The 21,028-nt window shown below is 27.5% G+C and overlaps 1 protein-coding gene across 10 annotated transcripts in view; it reads left to right on the top strand.

The window, feature by feature from the left end:
• The window catches only part of LOC136082360 (torsin-1A-like), a 125,238-nt gene that overhangs the window by 44,933 nt on the left and 59,277 nt on the right, over positions 1 to 21,028 (top strand). For 9 of the 10 annotated variants that reach the window (XM_065801428.1, XM_065801430.1, XM_065801431.1 and 6 more), the window contains 8 exons: positions 5,642 to 5,698; positions 7,619 to 7,675; positions 9,596 to 9,652; positions 11,574 to 11,630; positions 13,551 to 13,607; positions 15,528 to 15,584; positions 17,506 to 17,562; positions 19,483 to 19,539. In XM_065801428.1, coding sequence (XP_065657500.1) covers positions 5,642 to 5,698; positions 7,619 to 7,675; positions 9,596 to 9,652; positions 11,574 to 11,630; positions 13,551 to 13,607; positions 15,528 to 15,584; positions 17,506 to 17,562; positions 19,483 to 19,539 — 456 coding nt within the window. The remainder of the gene's footprint in view (positions 1 to 5,641; positions 5,699 to 7,618; positions 7,676 to 9,595; positions 9,653 to 11,573; positions 11,631 to 13,550; positions 13,608 to 15,527; positions 15,585 to 17,505; positions 17,563 to 19,482; positions 19,540 to 21,028) is intronic. The other variant, XM_065801426.1, reaches the window with a different exon arrangement.

Raw genomic sequence — 21,028 nt, 5'->3', positions numbered from 1 at the left:
GAGATGCTAATGTAAAGGTAAAGTCCTACGCTGATGAAAACCTTGAATCACTGATATGCTGAGCAGCACACTAAACCACTGTGCTACTGAGAGTGTGAGTACTAGTAAAAAATAATTATTGTGTAATTTAAATTTGGCAATTATGTAGTGTAATATTATTTTAGTATTATTATATTCTTTTTTTATGTTAATTCACCTCCCCAAGACTATGAAGGCCACTACAAACAAGGAAGTTACTTAATTGTGGTTATAACCCTCTCTCAACTTTATAACTATAAACACAAACCTTGGCAAACAAGGTCGCTACACAGAGAAACAAGTTGAGCATGATACTATCAGGGGCATAGTGGGGATCAAACTCAGAACCTCTTGCTTATGAAGCAAGCGCTCTACCACTACACCGCTACCGCATTAAATTATTAATCATTTAATATCATTAATAGTCTTAAAAATAGTTTTAAAAAATAAACAGGTATATACAAAAATAGGTATATACAAAAGTAGTCTTAAAAACTAAACAGGTAGTAAAAGTCAAATACCACACAGAAATTAATAAAAATGTGCACACAGAAATTAATAAAAATACTAAATTTATAAAAAATTTAAAATGCTTGCTGTTATAATGATTTTTTTTTTTTTATAAGCCAAATTTTTTAGTATTAAATTTTATTTTTATTTATTTTTGAATGTTATCTTGATATATCAAAAAATTTATTTCTAAGTTAATGTTCATCTTAGATTAGATTAAAATTTATTAGAACAGTGATACATGTTCTAATGGGTACACAGGTCCATAAAATATGAAGGACTCCGACTACGTACCCTCAATCACATAAGACATGTGCAATCACATAATTCATGTGCAATCACATAAGACATGTGCAATCACATAACACATGTGCAATCACATAATACATGTGCAATCACATAATACATGTGCAATCACATAATACATGTGCAATCACATAATACATGTCCAATCACATAATACATGTGCAATCACATAAGACATGTGCAATCACATAACACATGTGCAATCACATAATATATGTGCAATCACATAATACATGTGCAAACACATAGCACATGTGCAATCAAATAGCACATGTGCAATCACACAATACTGTGTGATTGCACATGTTTGGTGGCAAAACAAGAGAGCAATGTTCTAAAATCAGTCCTATGTAGGTTGTGTATATTTTTATAATAACATGTGGACCACAATGTGGACATGTGGACTTTTACATGTCCACATAGTGGACATGTGGACTTTTAAACACGTGGACTTCTAAAACACTTAAGGAATAAAAATCCTCAAATGTTTGATGAATGGACAATATTTGCAATATGATTATTGTAATTTAAGTAAGAATCTATGGTCACACCAAGATCTTTTGGGTTTGTAGACCAGGTTAATTTGTGATTTCCTAATTGATAGTTGTATTTTATATCTTTAAAAAATGAAGTAGGTGCTATTCTATGAGTAAAACACTTATTATTGGCTACTTTAAACTACCCTTTTTCTGACCAGAGCCTTCCCAGGGAGCACCTGCGGTCACATGTCTTTTTTTGTCCACGTTTTAAGTAATTTTTTTAGACAACTTGACCTCATTTTTATATAGTTAAGGTTTTAAGAATTAATAAGCTATAATAAATAAGCTACAAGATAACTACAGATAATAAAACAGCAATATTCGAAGAAAGGAAACATATACTATACAGAATAGAAAATCTAAATAAAATAAACTAAAAAATATTGAAATATAAAAAAAGATAAATTTTGTCAAATAATATACTTAAATATTTTACTGTTTTTGCTTTCTTTCAAACGTTTTTTCTGAACTTTACTATTTTTATCAACGCTCAGGAAAGCGAGAAAACTAATTGCTACTTATTTGTAAAAAAAATTTTAATTTTTAATAAGTTTTTCATGTAAGAAAATGAAAAGTCATTTATGCTAATATTCAAATATAAAAAATTTGGTTGTTTTTACTTCGCCCATTAAAATTGTCTTAGATTCTCTAAAATATGCATTTAAACCCAATAGTTTATTTCCAGATAAACTTTATTGGCAATGCATCAAACAGAGCTATTGTTATGTTCAATATCTCTAATAATTTGTATTAACGTTGGAAATTGGGCAATATAAAGAAACAATTTCAGACAGGCATCAAATGTGATAAATACATTTATTAAAGTAACCTTGCAATTCTTTTATTTAATATTTTCCATCATACAAAATTTGTTAATCAAGTAATATATTTTACAAATAAATAGCAATTTATTTTCTTATTTTCCTCTTATATTAGTGTTGAGAAAAAATGTCAAATATAGCAAAAACATTTTTAAAAGCAAAAAGGCGTTAAAACAAATAAACATTAACTTTTAACAAAAATTAACTTTTGGGGAAGACTCGTAAATGGCAACCGCAAGATCGTGACTGTAGTCAAAGTCCTTGAACAATATAGCTTGCTATTGTTGGCATTTAACATCAGAGAACAATTATTATTCATTAAACCATTTGATATCTGTTGGAAAGAAATGCTGATATCCAATGAAAGAAATTATCTATTATATCATACATTGTAAGTTTTTTCAAAAATTTTGGTTGAGGTACAAAGTCAAATGCTTTTTGAAACTTAGTTTACACCACGTCTATTAATAAATTGCTATCTAAAGCTTTATTCCAGTTGTTATTTAAGTCTAGAAGGTTTGTGTGCATAGATCTTTTTGATAAAAAGCTGTGTTGATTAGTTGTTATTATATTATTTATATTAAGATAATCAGCAGTATTTGAACTAACAATACTTTTTATGACAAGATAGCTACATGTGATTGGGATTGTTCTATAATTGTTAGCATCTAAAGTGGATCCACTGTTTTGGTAACGAGCTTTACGTAAAACTTGATTCAAATATATACAAAAGCGGAATACATTTTATATGTGCTAACTGATGTGCTAGGTTTTAGATTTTTTAGATTTTGATAAACTATCTTTGCTGAAAAATCAACGAAATCCATCTTAATATATTCACTAGCATAAGTATTTGTTTTAGGTCAATTTCTGTTTTCTACTGTAAAAGCACATCCAAAGTGTTTGTTTAACACTTCAAAACAAATAACATTGCTAGTTTTAAAGCTGTTATTGATTTTTAGAGTATATGTTTTTTTGGAGTTGTGTAGACTTTTATTTACGTAACTAAAAAACTTACTAGCGTTATTTTCTTTGACAAGTTTTAGTTACACATTTTTGTGGTGTGTGAATATGGCTTTTTTATATTTTGATGCATATTTGATAAATGCTTTTTTGTGCAAGATTGTCTTAGTGATCTGCCATCTTTTCCATAAATATGATTTGCAAATTAGAATTTTAAATATATACTTTGGATAAGAATGACTTTTTTTCTTATTGTATATTGCTCTGATTGAAACAAAATGATCTATGCCTTTACGAAGATGTTCCAATACTCTTCAGTTGTAAAAACAAAAGAAAAATTGTAGTCTCAACTTATTTTTAATTAATGAGAAATAAAACCAAAAACATTTGTGTTTTTGAAATTGTAAAAAAATTCAGAGTTTGTTTTGAACTGGTAATAATCAAAGGTGTTTATATGAAAAAGGACTGAGTTATGGTCATTTGTACTAAATAGACACTCATCAGAAATATTACTTAATAGTGAAATGATATTTGAAGGAAAAAGATCAAGAATATCATTTTCTTGAGTGGGCTCTAGCTCATGTTGGTGCATTCCAAGACTGTTAACTAAAGTTAAAAAACAATTATGACATTTTTTTGTTTGGTAAAATGTAGTTAAGCCAATCAATTTTTGGTAAGTTGAAATCTCCAACAATGACGAATTGAGAAACAGATTTACAGTATTGCTAATTATCGATATCATCGATTCAAGATAGATATAGGATGGTGGGCCGTAACAAGCAATTATGTAGAATTTAGAGTTAAAAAAATGGTAACAAGCATTAAGCAGAGTTTACTAGACCTAAAAATTAAATCAACACAAACGATGTCAATATCTGTATCAGTTTAAATAATACTTACTAAGGGAGGTTTAACAGTATTTCTGTAGTATCTAGCGACACCAACACCAAATTGTATCCAGTCTTTACAATAAATAAAATAATTTTTTGGACAAACCATGAAGTTTAAGGGTTTATTATTGAAAAAATTTGCAAACTAAGGCAAGTTGGTTTGAATCAATATATAGAAATAAATTGTCAAGTTTGTAGGCAAGACTTCTTGCATTAAAAAGATAAATTGAAAAATTGTTGAATGAATTTATGGTTAAGTGATTGGTTGTAATTATATAGTCACTACATTTTGAACTGATAAGCTTTTTAATACTTTTGTTGTTAACAGCAATAAGGCGTTCTTTTCCAATGCTTGAAGCATGATTTTTACGCAATGATTTTGGAATAACTAAAGAAGTTAATGAAATGTGACTGCCATCTTTTTTGTTTTTGTAATTATAAAATGTTTGCTATTCTTCATTTTGATGACTTTTTCATTTTATATGCCATATAAAAAAACCAAGGGTTCGGAATTTTCTGAATTTTTTTATTTGCACCCCTCACATAATAACTTTGCTTTGAATTGCTCAGCCACTGTTAAATCAGGATTTATAAACACTTTATTAAACTCAGTTGAATCTTTTAAGATTTTTGCAGCTTTTAGGACAGAATTTTTATCATTTCAGTCATTAAGAAAAATGACAAAAAGTGATTCTTTGTTGGATTTTGATTTTAATTTAATCATTTGTTTAATTTCGAACATTGCATTAATTAAGTTCATCATTTCGAGAATAGATTTTTTATCTTCTTCTCTAGCGCTTGATAAATCTGCTGCTTTAGAGACTTTGACACTTTGATGTTTATGAATTTAATGATACTTTGATGTTTATGAATTCAGTCAAAGCTATTATTATTTTTTGGAGTTATTTTAATAAGTAACAAAAAAATTCAGAGTTGATGCTACTGTGACATCACTATATACAATATAATAAAACTTAAATAAAAAGTGTGACCAAATTGTCATTAAAAAAAATAATTAAAGTTACTCTAGTAAGTAAGCGCTGTCATTTGGCTTTAAAGTTATACTCATTAACTTATTGTTACTCATCACAAATTTAAATATTTGTGCACGCATTTAAAAAATTTTGTATTGTTATTTAAAAATCAAATAACAATAAAAATATGAGAAAAAATAACTTAAAAAAAGTTATTTTTTCTCATACTTTTTATTGTTACTTGATTTTTCATAAAAACATTTAAACTTGAGTTTTCAGCTTTGCATCAGTTTTTGCTTCAGTTTAAGTCTAATTGACAATTAAGTTATTTATTACAATTACAATTATTGTTAAAAATGTTTGATATTGAGGATGAAACTTTTCGCTATTACATCATTAGTTTTTTTTCATGGAAGTCAATTCGGAAAAAATTTTTGTATATTAATTGTGTTTGCACACCTGTGTGTATGTATGCGTGAGTGTGTATGTATGTGTGTATATATTTGTTCATTTATATATATAATTATACAAATTGCTTATTACAAATATGTTCTGTTCTTTAATTATTTTAACACATTGCAAACTCAATGTTTTAATTTGTTTTAAATGTGAACTTTTAGTGCCTCCAGTTCCAACACCCACCATGCCTCCAACACCTATCAAGGTACCAAGTGAAGGTAATAGTAAACATGCTAACTTTGTAATCAAAATCAGTAAATTTTTTTTAGCATTTATAAAAATTATTATGTAGAATAGTTTAATTGTGTTTAGTATTTCCTAAATATTAGCTTGTGACAAATGTTTGCATTCAGGTGACCACCTGAGCCATTTGTTCAGGTAGACTTAGAAGAAGTGATTCTTAGAGTAGATTCTAGATTGTAAAGTTATCAAGTGGGAAAAAAAAGAATGGAGTAGTGCGACTGGTTCCAAGGTAAAAAAAATAAAAGGGGGGAAATATTGGAAATGCGAGTATCTTATGGTAGTAACTTTATTATAGTGTGTGTGGAAACGTGTTTATGTGCTAACTAAAAAGAGATGCTAATGAGAACCTTGAATCACTGATATGCTGAGCAGCACACTAAACCACTGGCCTACTGTGAAAGTGAGAGTACCGATAAAAAAGTTTATTATTGAAAAAAATTTGCAAGCTAAGGCAAGTTGGTTTGAATCAATATATAGAAATAAATTGTCAAGTTTGTAGGCAAGACTTCTTGCATTAAAAAGATAAATTGAAAAATTGTTGAATGAATTTATGGTTAAGTGATTGGTTGTAATTATATGGTCACTACATTTTGAACTGATAAGCTTTTTAATACTTTTGTTGTTAACAGCAATAAGGCGTTCTTTTCCAATGCTTGAAGCATGATTTTTACGCAATGATTTTGGAATAACTAAAGAAGTTAATGAAATGTGACTGCCATCTTTTTTGTTTTTGTAATTATAAAATGTTTGCTATTCTTCATTTTGATGACTTTTTCATTTTATATGCCATATAAAAAAACCAAGGGTTCGGAATTTTCTGAATTTTTTTATTTGCACCCCTCACATAATAACTTTGCTTTGAATTGCTCAGCCACTGTTAAATCAGGATTTATAAACACTTTATTAAACTCAGTTGAATCTTTTAAGATTTTTGCAGCTTTTAGGACAGAATTTTTATCATTTCAGTCATTAAGAAAAATGACAAAAAGTGATTCTTTGTTGGATTTTGATTTTAATTTAATCATTTGTTTAATTTCGAACATTGCATTAATTAAGTTCATCATTTCGAGAATAGATTTTTTATCTTCTTCTCTAGCGCTTGATAAATCTGCTGCTTTAGAGACTTTGACACTTTGATGTTTATGAATTTAATGATACTTTGATGTTTATGAATTCAGTCAAAGCTATTATTATTTTTTGGAGTTATTTTAATAAGTAACAAAAAAATTCAGAGTTGATGCTACTGTGACATCACTATATACAATATAATAAAACTTAAATAAAAAGTGTGACCAAATTGTCATTAAAAAAAATAATTAAAATTACTCTAGTAAGTAAGCGCTGTCATTTGGCTTTAAAGTTATACTCATTAACTTATTGTTACTCATCACAAATTTAAATATTTGTGCACGCATTTAAAAAATTTTGTATTGTTATTTAAAAATCAAATAACAATAAAAATATGAGAAAAAATAACTTAAAAAAAGTTATTTTTTCTCATACTTTTTATTGTTACTTGATTTTTCATAAAAACATTTAAACTTGAGTTTTCAGCTTTGCATCAGTTTTTGCTTCAGTTTAAGTCTAATTGACAATTAAGTTATTTATTACAATTACAATTATTGTTAAAAATGTTTGATATTGAGGATGAAACTTTTCGCTATTACATCATTAGTTTTTTTTCATGGAAGTCAATTCGGAAAAAATTTTTGTATATTAATTGTGTTTGCACACCTGTGTGTATGTATGCGTGAGTGTGTATGTATGTGTGTATATATTTGTTCATTTATATATATAATTATACAAATTGCTTATTACAAATATGTTCTGTTCTTTAATTATTTTAACACATTGCAAACTCAATGTTTTAATTTGTTTTAAATGTGAACTTTTAGTGCCTCCAGTTCCAACACCCACCATGCCTCCAACACCTATCAAGGTACCAAGTGAAGGTAATAGTAAACATGCTAACTTTGTAATCAAAATCAGTAAATTTTTTTTAGCATTTATAAAAATTATTATGTAGAATAGTTTAATTGTGTTTAGTATTTCCTAAATATTAGCTTGTGACAAATGTTTGCATTCAGGTGACCACCTGAGCCATTTGTTCAGGTAGACTTAGAAGAAGTGATTCTTAGAGTAGATTCTAGATTGTAAAGTTATCAAGTGGGAAAAAAAAGAATGGAGTAGTGCGACTGGTTCCAAGGTAAAAAAAATAAAAGGGGGGAAATATTGGAAATGCGAGTATCTTATGGTAGTAACTTTATTATAGTGTGTGTGGAAACGTGTTTATGTGCTAACTAAAAAGAGATGCTAATGAGAACCTTGAATCACTGATATGCTGAGCAGCACACTAAACCACTGGCCTACTGTGAAAGTGAGAGTACCGATAAAAAAGTTTATTATTGAAAAAAATTTGCAAGCTAAGGCAAGTTGGTTTGAATCAATATATAGAAATAAATTGTCAAGTTTGTAGGCAAGACTTCTTGCATTAAAAAGATAAATTGAAAAATTGTTGAATGAATTTATGGTTAAGTGATTGGTTGTAATTATATGGTCACTACATTTTGAACTGATAAGCTTTTTAATACTTTTGTTGTTAACAGCAATAAGGCGTTCTTTTCCAATGCTTGAAGCATGATTTTTACGCAATGATTTTGGAATAACTAAAGAAGTTAATGAAATGTGACTGCCATCTTTTTTGTTTTTGTAATTATAAAATGTTTGCTATTCTTCATTTTGATGACTTTTTCATTTTATATGCCATATAAAAAAACCAAGGGTTCGGAATTTTCTGAATTTTTTTATTTGCACCCCTCACATAATAACTTTGCTTTGAATTGCTCAGCCACTGTTAAATCAGGATTTATAAACACTTTATTAAACTCAGTTGAATCTTTTAAGATTTTTGCAGCTTTTAGGACAGAATTTTTATCATTTCAGTCATTAAGAAAAATGACAAAAAGTGATTCTTTGTTGGATTTTGATTTTAATTTAATCATTTGTTTAATTTCGAACATTGCATTAATTAAGTTCATCATTTCGAGAATAGATTTTTTATCTTCTTCTCTAGCGCTTGATAAATCTGCTGCTTTAGAGACTTTGACACTTTGATGTTTATGAATTTAATGATACTTTGATGTTTATGAATTCAGTCAAAGCTATTATTATTTTTTGGAGTTATTTTAATAAGTAACAAAAAAATTCAGAGTTGATGCTACTGTGACATCACTATATACAATATAATAAAACTTAAATAAAAAGTGTGACCAAATTGTCATTAAAAAAAATAATTAAAATTACTCTAGTAAGTAAGCGCTGTCATTTGGCTTTAAAGTTATACTCATTAACTTATTGTTACTCATCACAAATTTAAATATTTGTGCACGCATTTAAAAAATTTTGTATTGTTATTTAAAAATCAAATAACAATAAAAATATGAGAAAAAATAACTTAAAAAAAGTTATTTTTTCTCATACTTTTTATTGTTACTTGATTTTTCATAAAAACATTTAAACTTGAGTTTTCAGCTTTGCATCAGTTTTTGCTTCAGTTTAAGTCTAATTGACAATTAAGTTATTTATTACAATTACAATTATTGTTAAAAATGTTTGATATTGAGGATGAAACTTTTCGCTATTACATCATTAGTTTTTTTTCATGGAAGTCAATTCGGAAAAAATTTTTGTATATTAATTGTGTTTGCACACCTGTGTGTATGTATGCGTGAGTGTGTATGTATGTGTGTATATATTTGTTCATTTATATATATAATTATACAAATTGCTTATTACAAATATGTTCTGTTCTTTAATTATTTTAACACATTGCAAACTCAATGTTTTAATTTGTTTTAAATGTGAACTTTTAGTGCCTCCAGTTCCAACACCCACCATGCCTCCAACACCTATCAAGGTACCAAGTGAAGGTAATAGTAAACATGCTAACTTTGTAATCAAAATCAGTAAATTTTTTTTAGCATTTATAAAAATTATTATGTAGAATAGTTTAATTGTGTTTAGTATTTCCTAAATATTAGCTTGTGACAAATGTTTGCATTCAGGTGACCACCTGAGCCATTTGTTCAGGTAGACTTAGAAGAAGTGATTCTTAGAGTAGATTCTAGATTGTAAAGTTATCAAGTGGGAAAAAAAAGAATGGAGTAGTGCGACTGGTTCCAAGGTAAAAAAAATAAAAGGGGGGAAATATTGGAAATGCGAGTATCTTATGGTAGTAACTTTATTATAGTGTGTGTGGAAACGTGTTTATGTGCTAACTAAAAAGAGATGCTAATGAGAACCTTGAATCACTGATATGCTGAGCAGCACACTAAACCACTGGCCTACTGTGAAAGTGAGAGTACCGATAAAAAAGTTTATTATTGAAAAAAATTTGCAAGCTAAGGCAAGTTGGTTTGAATCAATATATAGAAATAAATTGTCAAGTTTGTAGGCAAGACTTCTTGCATTAAAAAGATAAATTGAAAAATTGTTGAATGAATTTATGGTTAAGTGATTGGTTGTAATTATATGGTCACTACATTTTGAACTGATAAGCTTTTTAATACTTTTGTTGTTAACAGCAATAAGGCGTTCTTTTCCAATGCTTGAAGCATGATTTTTACACAATGATTTTGGAATAACTAAAGAAGTTAATGAAATGTGACTGCCATCTTTTTTGTTTTTGTAATTATAAAATGTTTGCTATTCTTCATTTTGATGACTTTTTCATTTTATATGCCATATAAAAAAACCAAGGGTTCGGAATTTTCTGAATTTTTTTATTTGCACCCCTCACATAATAACTTTGCTTTGAATTGCTCAGCCACTGTTAAATCAGGATTTATAAACACTTTATTAAACTCAGTTGAATCTTTTAAGATTTTTGCAGCTTTTAGGACAGAATTTTTATCATTTCAGTCATTAAGAAAAATGACAAAAAGTGATTCTTTGTTGGATTTTGATTTTAATTTAATCATTTGTTTAATTTCGAACATTGCATTAATTAAGTTCATCATTTCGAGAATAGATTTTTTATCTTCTTCTCTAGCGCTTGATAAATCTGCTGCTTTAGAGACTTTGACACTTTGATGTTTATGAATTTAATGATACTTTGATGTTTATGAATTCAGTCAAAGCTATTATTATTTTTTGGAGTTATTTTAATAAGTAACAAAAAAATTCAGAGTTGATGCTACTGTGACATCACTATATACAATATAATAAAACTTAAATAAAAAGTGTGACCAAATTGTCATTAAAAAAAATAATTAAAATTACTCTAGTAAGTAAGCGCTGTCATTTGGCTTTAAAGTTATACTCATTAACTTATTGTTACTCATCACAAATTTAAATATTTGTGCACGCATTTAAAAAATTTTGTATTGTTATTTAAAAATCAAATAACAATAAAAATATGAGAAAAAAATAACTTAAAAAAAGTTATTTTTTCTCATACTTTTTATTGTTACTTGATTTTTCATAAAAACATTTAAACTTGAGTTTTCAGCTTTGCATCAGTTTTTGCTTCAGTTTAAGTCTAATTGACAATTAAGTTATTTATTACAATTACAATTATTGTTAAAAATGTTTGATATTGAGGATGAAACTTTTCGCTATTACATCATTAGTTTTTTTTCATGGAAGTCAATTCGGAAAAAATTTTTGTATATTAATTGTGTTTGCACACCTGTGTGTATGTATGCGTGAGTGTGTATGTATGTGTGTATATATTTGTTCATTTATATATATAATTATACAAATTGCTTATTACAAATATGTTCTGTTCTTTAATTATTTTAACACATTGCAAACTCAATGTTTTAATTTGTTTTAAATGTGAACTTTTAGTGCCTCCAGTTCCAACACCCACCATGCCTCCAACACCTATCAAGGTACCAAGTGAAGGTAATAGTAAACATGCTAACTTTGTAATCAAAATCAGTAAATTTTTTTTAGCATTTATAAAAATTATTATGTAGAATAGTTTAATTGTGTTTAGTATTTCCTAAATATTAGCTTGTGACAAATGTTTGCATTCAGGTGACCACCTGAGCCATTTGTTCAGGTAGACTTAGAAGAAGTGATTCTTAGAGTAGATTCTAGATTGTAAAGTTATCAAGTGGGAAAAAAAAGAATGGAGTAGTGCGACTGGTTCCAAGGTAAAAAAAATAAAAGGGGGGAAATATTGGAAATGCGAGTATCTTATGGTAGTAACTTTATTATAGTGTGTGTGGAAACGTGTTTATGTGCTAACTAAAAAGAGATGCTAATGAGAACCTTGAATCACTGATATGCTGAGCAGCACACTAAACCACTGGCCTACTGTGAAAGTGAGAGTACCGATAAAAAAGTTTATTATTGAAAAAAATTTGCAAGCTAAGGCAAGTTGGTTTGAATCAATATATAGAAATAAATTGTCAAGTTTGTAGGCAAGACTTCTTGCATTAAAAAGATAAATTGAAAAATTGTTGAATGAATTTATGGTTAAGTGATTGGTTGTAATTATATGGTCACTACATTTTGAACTGATAAGCTTTTTAATACTTTTGTTGTTAACAGCAATAAGGCGTTCTTTTCCAATGCTTGAAGCATGATTTTTACGCAATGATTTTGGAATAACTAAAGAAGTTAATGAAATGTGACTGCCATCTTTTTTGTTTTTGTAATTATAAAATGTTTGCTATTCTTCATTTTGATGACTTTTTCATTTTATATGCCATATAAAAAAACCAAGGGTTCGGAATTTTCTGAATTTTTTTATTTGCACCCCTCACATAATAACTTTGCTTTGAATTGCTCAGCCACTGTTAAATCAGGATTTATAAACACTTTATTAAACTCAGTTGAATCTTTTAAGATTTTTGCAGCTTTTAGGACAGAATTTTTATCATTTCAGTCATTAAGAAAAATGACAAAAAGTGATTCTTTGTTGGATTTTGATTTTAATTTAATCATTTGTTTAATTTCGAACATTGCATTAATTAAGTTCATCATTTCGAGAATAGATTTTTTATCTTCTTCTCTAGCGCTTGATAAATCTGCTGCTTTAGAGACTTTGACACTTTGATGTTTATGAATTTAATGATACTTTGATGTTTATGAATTCAGTCAAAGCTATTATTATTTTTTGGAGTTATTTTAATAAGTAACAAAAAAATTCAGAGTTGATGCTACTGTGACATCACTATATACAATATAATAAAACTTAAATAAAAAGTGTGACCAAATTGTCATTAAAAAAAATAATTAAAATTACTCTAGTAAGTAAGCGCTGTCATTTGGCTTTAAAGTTATACTCATTAACTTATTGTTACTCATCACAAATTTAAATATTTGTGCACGCATTTAAAAAATTTTGTATTGTTATTTAAAAATCAAATAACAATAAAAATATGAGAAAAAATAACTTAAAAAAAGTTATTTTTTCTCATACTTTTTATTGTTACTTGATTTTTCATAAAAACATTTAAACTTGAGTTTTCAGCTTTGCATCAGTTTTTGCTTCAGTTTAAGTCTAATTGACAATTAAGTTATTTATTACAATTACAATTATTGTTAAAAATGTTTGATATTGAGGATGAAACTTTTCGCTATTACATCATTAGTTTTTTTTCATGGAAGTCAATTCGGAAAAAATTTTTGTATATTAATTGTGTTTGCACACCTGTGTGTATGTATGCGTGAGTGTGTATGTATGTGTGTATATATTTGTTCATTTATATATATAATTATACAAATTGCTTATTACAAATATGTTCTGTTCTTTAATTATTTTAACACATTGCAAACTCAATGTTTTAATTTGTTTTAAATGTGAACTTTTAGTGCCTCCAGTTCCAACACCCACCATGCCTCCAACACCTATCAAGGTACCAAGTGAAGGTAATAGTAAACATGCTAACTTTGTAATCAAAATCAGTAAATTTTTTTTAGCATTTATAAAAATTATTATGTAGAATAGTTTAATTGTGTTTAGTATTTCCTAAATATTAGCTTGTGACAAATGTTTGCATTCAGGTGACCACCTGAGCCATTTGTTCAGGTAGACTTAGAAGAAGTGATTCTTAGAGTAGATTCTAGATTGTAAAGTTATCAAGTGGGAAAAAAAAGAATGGAGTAGTGCGACTGGTTCCAAGGTAAAAAAAATAAAAGGGGGGAAATATTGGAAATGCGAGTATCTTATGGTAGTAACTTTATTATAGTGTGTGTGGAAACGTGTTTATGTGCTAACTAAAAAGAGATGCTAATGAGAACCTTGAATCACTGATATGCTGAGCAGCACACTAAACCACTGGCCTACTGTGAAAGTGAGAGTACCGATAAAAAAGTTTATTATTGAAAAAAATTTGCAAGCTAAGGCAAGTTGGTTTGAATCAATATATAGAAATAAATTGTCAAGTTTGTAGGCAAGACTTCTTGCATTAAAAAGATAAATTGAAAAATTGTTGAATGAATTTATGGTTAAGTGATTGGTTGTAATTATATGGTCACTACATTTTGAACTGATAAGCTTTTTAATACTTTTGTTGTTAACAGCAATAAGGCGTTCTTTTCCAATGCTTGAAGCATGATTTTTACGCAATGATTTTGGAATAACTAAAGAAGTTAATGAAATGTGACTGCCATCTTTTTTGTTTTTGTAATTATAAAATGTTTGCTATTCTTCATTTTGATGACTTTTTCATTTTATATGCCATATAAAAAAACCAAGGGTTCGGAATTTTCTGAATTTTTTTATTTGCACCCCTCACATAATAACTTTGCTTTGAATTGCTCAGCCACTGTTAAATCAGGATTTATAAACACTTTATTAAACTCAGTTGAATCTTTTAAGATTTTTGCAGCTTTTAGGACAGAATTTTTATCATTTCAGTCATTAAGAAAAATGACAAAAAGTGATTCTTTGTTGGATTTTGATTTTAATTTAATCATTTGTTTAATTTCGAACATTGCATTAATTAAGTTCATCATTTCGAGAATAGATTTTTTATCTTCTTCTCTAGCGCTTGATAAATCTGCTGCTTTAGAGACTTTGACACTTTGATGTTTATGAATTTAATGATACTTTGATGTTTATGAATTCAGTCAAAGCTATTATTATTTTTTGGAGTTATTTTAATAAGTAACAAAAAAATTCAGAGTTGATGCTACTGTGACATCACTATATACAATATAATAAAACTTAAATAAAAAGTGTGACCAAATTGTCATTAAAAAAAATAATTAAAATTACTCTAGTAAGTAAGCGCTGTCATTTGGCTTTAAAGTTATACTCATTAACTTATTGTTACTCATCACAAATTTAAATATTTGTGCACGCATTTAAAAAATTTTGTATTGTTATTTAAAAATCAAATAACAATAAAAATATGAGAAAAAATAACTTAAAAAAAGTTATTTTTTCTCATACTTTTTATTGTTACTTGATTTTTCATAAAAACATTTAAACTTGAGTTTTCAGCTTTGCATCAGTTTTTGCTTCAGTTTAAGTCTAATTGACAATTAAGTTATTTATTACAATTACAATTATTGTTAAAAATGTTTGATATTGAGGATGAAACTTTTCGCTATTACATCATTAGTTTTTTTTCATGGAAGTCAATTCGGAAAAAATTTTTGTATATTAATTGTGTTTGCACACCTGTGTGTATGTATGCGTGAGTGTGTATGTATGTGTGTATATATTTGTTCATTTATATATATAATTATACAAATTGCTTATTACAAATATGTTCTGTTCTTTAATTATTTTAACACATTGCAAACTCAATGTTTTAATTTGTTTTAAATGTGAACTTTTAGTGCCTCCAGTTCCAACACCCACCATGCCTCCAACACCTATCAAGGTACCAAGTGAAGGTAATAGTAAACATGCTAACTTTGTAATCAAAATCAGTAAATTTTTTTTAGCATTTATAAAAATTATTATGTAGAATAGTTTAATTGTGTTTAGTATTTCCTAAATATTAGCTTGTGACAAATGTTTGCATTCAGGTGACCACCTGAGCCATTTGTTCAGGTAGACTTAGAAGAAGTGATTCTTAGAGTAGATTCTAGATTGTAAAGTTATCAAGTGGGAAAAAAAAGAATGGAGTAGTGCGACTGGTTCCAAGGTAAAAAAAATAAAAGGGGGGAAATATTGGAAATGCGAGTATCTTATGGTAGTAACTTTATTATAGTGTGTGTGGAAACGTGTTTATGTGCTAACTAAAAAGAGATGCTAATGAGAACCTTGAATCACTGATATGCTGAGCAGCACACTAAACCACTGGCCTACTGTGAAAGTGAGAGTACCGATAAAAAAGTTTATTATTGAAAAAAATTTGCAAGCTAAGGCAAGTTGGTTTGAATCAATATATAGAAATAAATTGTCAAGTTTGTAGGCAAGACTTCTTGCATTAAAAAGATAAATTGAAAAATTGTTGAATGAATTTATGGTTAAGTGATTGGTTGTAATTATATGGTCACTACATTTTGAACTGATAAGCTTTTTAATACTTTTGTTGTTAACAGCAATAAGGCGTTCTTTTCCAATGCTTGAAGCATGATTTTTACGCAATGATTTTGGAATAACTAAAGAAGTTAATGAAATGTGACTGCCATCTTTTTTGTTTTTGTAATTATAAAATGTTTGCTATTCTTCATTTTGATGACTTTTTCATTTTATATGCCATATAAAAAAACCAAGGGTTCGGAATTTTCTGAATTTTTTTATTTGCACCCCTCACATAATAACTTTGCTTTGAATTGCTCAGCCACTGTTAAATCAGGATTTATAAACACTTTATTAAACTCAGTTGAATCTTTTAAGATTTTTGCAGCTTTTAGGACAGAATTTTTATCATTTCAGTCATTAAGAAAAATGACAAAAAGTGATTCTTTGTTGGATTTTGATTTTAATTTAATCATTTGTTTAATTTCGAACATTGCATTAATTAAGTTCATCATTTCGAGAATAGATTTTTTATCTTCTTCTCTAGCGCTTGATAAATCTGCTGCTTTAGAGACTTTGACACTTTGATGTTTATGAATTTAATGATACTTTGATGTTTATGAATTCAGTCAAAGCTATTATTATTTTTTGGAGTTATTTTAATAAGTAACAAAAAAATTCAGAGTTGATGCTACTGTGACATCACTATATACAATATAATAAAACTTAAATAAAAAGTGTGACCAAATTGTCATTAAAAAAAATAATTAAAATTACTCTAGTAAGTAAGCGCTGTCATTTGGCTTTAAAGTTATACTCATTAACTTATTGTTACTCATCACAAATTTAAATATTTGTGCACGCATTTAAAAAATTTTGTATTGTTATTTAAAAATCAAATAACAATAAAAATATGAGAAAAAAATAACTTAAAAAAAGTTATTTTTTCTCATACTTTTTATTGTTACTTGATTTTTCATAAAAACATTTAAACTTGAGTTTTCAGCTTTGCATCAGTTTTTGCTTCAGTTTAAGTCTAATTGACAATTAAGTTATTTATTACAATTACAATTATTGTTAAAAATGTTTGATATTGAGGATGAAACTTTTCGCTATTACATCATTAGTTTTTTTTCATGGAAGTCAATTCGGAAAAAATTTTTGTATATTAATTGTGTTTGCACACCTGTGTGTATGTATGCGTGAGTGTGTATGTATGTGTGTATATATTTGTTCATTTATATATATAATTATACAAATTGCTTATTACAAATATGTTCTGTTCTTTAATTATTTTAACACATTGCAAACTCAATGTTTTAATTTGTTTTAAATGTGAACTTTTAGTGCCTCCAGTTCCAACACCCACCATGCCTCCAACACCTATCAAGGTACCAAGTGAAGGTAATAGTAAACATGCTAACTTTGTAATCAAAATCAGTAAATTTTTTTTAGCATTTATAAAAATTATTATGTAGAATAGTTTAATTGTGTTTAGTATTTCCTAAATATTAGCTTGTGACAAATGTTTGCATTCAGGTGACCACCTGAGCCATTTGTTCAGGTAGACTTAGAAGAAGTGATTCTTAGAGTAGATTCTAGATTGTAAAGTTATCAAGTGGGAAAAAAAAGAATGGAGTAGTGCGACTGGTTCCAAGGTAAAAAAAATAAAAGGGGGGAAATATTGGAAATGCGAGTATCTTATGGTAGTAACTTTATTATAGTGTGTGTGGAAACGTGTTTATGTGCTAACTAAAAAGAGATGCTAATGAGAACCTTGAATCACTGATATGCTGAGCAGCACACTAAACCACTGGCCTACTGTGAAAGTGAGAGTACCGATAAAAAAGTTTATTATTGAAAAAAATTTGCAAGCTAAGGCAAGTTGGTTTGAATCAATATATAGAAATAAATTGTCAAGTTTGTAGGCAAGACTTCTTGCATTAAAAAGATAAATTGAAAAATTGTTGAATGAATTTATGGTTAAGTGATTGGTTGTAATTATATGGTCACTACATTTTGAACTGATAAGCTTTTTAATACTTTTGTTGTTAACAGCAATAAGGCGTTCTTTTCCAATGCTTGAAGCATGATTTTTACGCAATGATTTTGGAATAACTAAAGAAGTTAATGAAATGTGACTGCCATCTTTTTTGTTTTTGTAATTATAAAATGTTTGCTATTCTTCATTTTGATGACTTTTTCATTTTATATGCCATATAAAAAAACCAAGGGTTCGGAATTTTCTGAATTTTTTTATTTGCACCCCTCACATAATAACTTTGCTTTGAATTGCTCAGCCACTGTTAAATCAGGATTTATAAACACTTTATTAAACTCAGTTGAATCTTTTAAGATTTTTGCAGCTTTTAGGACAGAATTTTTATCATTTCAGTCATTAAGAAAAATGACAAAAAGTGATTCTTTGTTGGATTTTGATTTTAATTTAATCATTTGTTTAATTTCGAACATTGCATTAATTAAGTTCATCATTTCGAGAATAGATTTTTTATCTTCTTCTCTAGCGCTTGATAAATCTGCTGCTTTAGAGACTTTGACACTTTGATGTTTATGAATTTAATGATACTTTGATGTTTATGAATTCAGTCAAAGCTATTATTATTTTTTGGAGTTATTTTAATAAGTAACAAAAAAATTCAGAGTTGATGCTACTGTGACATCACTATATACAATATAATAAAACTTAAATAAAAAGTGTGACCAAATTGTCATTAAAAAAAATAATTAAAATTACTCTAGTAAGTAAGCGCTGTCATTTGGCTTTAAAGTTATACTCATTAACTTATTGTTACTCATCACAAATTTAAATATTTGTGCACGCATTTAAAAAATTTTGTATTGTTATTTAAAAATCAAATAACAATAAAAATATGAGAAAAAATAACTTAAAAAAAGTTATTTTTTCTCATACTTTTTATTGTTACTTGATTTTTCATAAAAACATTTAAACTTGAGTTTTCAGCTTTGCATCAGTTTTTGCTTCAGTTTAAGTCTAATTGACAATTAAGTTATTTATTACAATTACAATTATTGTTAAAAATGTTTGATATTGAGGATGAAACTTTTCGCTATTACATCATTAGTTTTTTTTCATGGAAGTCAATTCGGAAAAAATTTTTGTATATTAATTGTGTTTGCACACCTGTGTGTATGTATGCGTGAGTGTGTATGTATGTGTGTATATATTTGTTCATTTATATATATAATTATACAAATTGCTTATTACAAATATGTTCTGTTCTTTAATTATTTTAACACATTGCAAACTCAATGTTTTAATTTGTTTTAAATGTGAACTTTTAGTGCCTCCAGTTCCAACACCCACCATGCCTCCAACACCTATCAAGGTACCAAGTGAAGGTAATAGTAAACATGCTAACTTTGTAATCAAAATCAGTAAATTTTTTTTAGCATTTATAAAAATTATTATGTAGAATAGTTTAATTGTGTTTAGTATTTCCTAAATATTAGCTTGTGACAAATGTTTGCATTCAGGTGACCACCTGAGCCATTTGTTCAGGTAGACTTAGAAGAAGTGATTCTTAGAGAGACTTGAGATTGTAAAGTTATCAAGTGGGAAAAAAAAGAATGGAGTAGTGCGACTGGTTCCAAGGTAAAAAAAATAAAAGGGGGGAAATATTGGAAATGCGAGTATCTTATGGTAGTAACTTTATTATAGTGTGTGTGGAAACGTGTTTATGTGCTAACTAAAAAAGAGATGCTAATGAGAACCTTGAATCACTGATATGCTGAGCAGCACACTAAACCACTGGCCTACTGTGAAAGTGAGAGTACCGATAAAAAAGTTTATTATTGAAAAAAATTTGCAAGCTAAGGCAAGTTGGTTTGAATCAATATATAGAAATAAATTGTCAAGTTTGTAGGCAAGACTTCTTGCATTAAAAAGATAAATTGAAAAATTGTTGAATGAATTTATGGTTAAGTGATTGGTTGTAATTATATGGTCACTACATTTTGAACTGATAAGCTTTTTAATACTTTTGTTGTTAACAGCAATAAGGCGTTCTTTTCCAATGCTTGAAGCATGATTTTTACGCAATGATTTTGGAATAACTAAAGAAGTTAATGAAATGTGACTGCCATCTTTTTTGTTTTTGTAATTATAAAATGTTTGCTATTCTTCATTTTGATGACTTTTTCATTTTATATGCCATATAAAAAAACCAAGGGTTCGGAATTTTCTGAATTTTTTTATTTGCACCCCTCACATAATAACTTTGCTTTGAATTGCTCAGCCACTGTTAAATCAGGATTTATAAACACTTTATTAAACTCAGTTGAATCTTTTAAGATTTTTGCAGCTTTTAGGACAGAATTTTTATCATTTCAGTCATTAAGAAAAATGACAAAAAGTGATTCTTTCTGTCTGATTTTGATTTTAATTTAATCATTTGTTTAATTTCGAACATTGCATTAATTAAGTTCATCATTTCGAGAATAGATTTTTTATCTTCTTCTCTAGCGCTTGATAAATCTGCTGCTTTGAGTAACTCTGAGATTTTAGTGTTTATGAATTTAATGATACTTTGATGTTTATGAATTCAGTCAAAGCTATTATTATTTTTTGGAGTTATTTTAATAAGTAACAAAAAAATTCAGAGTTGATGCTACTGTGACATCACTATATACAATATAATAAAACTTAAATAAAAAGTGTGACCAAATTGTCATTAAAAAAAATAATTAAAATTACTCTAGTAAGTAAGCGCTGTCATTTGGCTTTAAAAGTTATACTCATTAACTTATTGTTACTCATCACAAATTTAAATATTTGTGCACGCATTTAAAAAATTTTGTATTGTTATTTAAAAATCAAATAACAATAAAA

Source organism: Hydra vulgaris, chromosome 07 (genome assembly GCF_038396675.1).
Source record: "Hydra vulgaris chromosome 07, alternate assembly HydraT2T_AEP".
Classification (NCBI taxonomy): Eukaryota; Metazoa; Cnidaria; class Hydrozoa; order Anthoathecata; family Hydridae; genus Hydra; species Hydra vulgaris.
The sequence above is the reverse complement of the archived record's forward strand: the minus strand, read 5'-3'. Positions and strand labels throughout refer to the sequence as shown.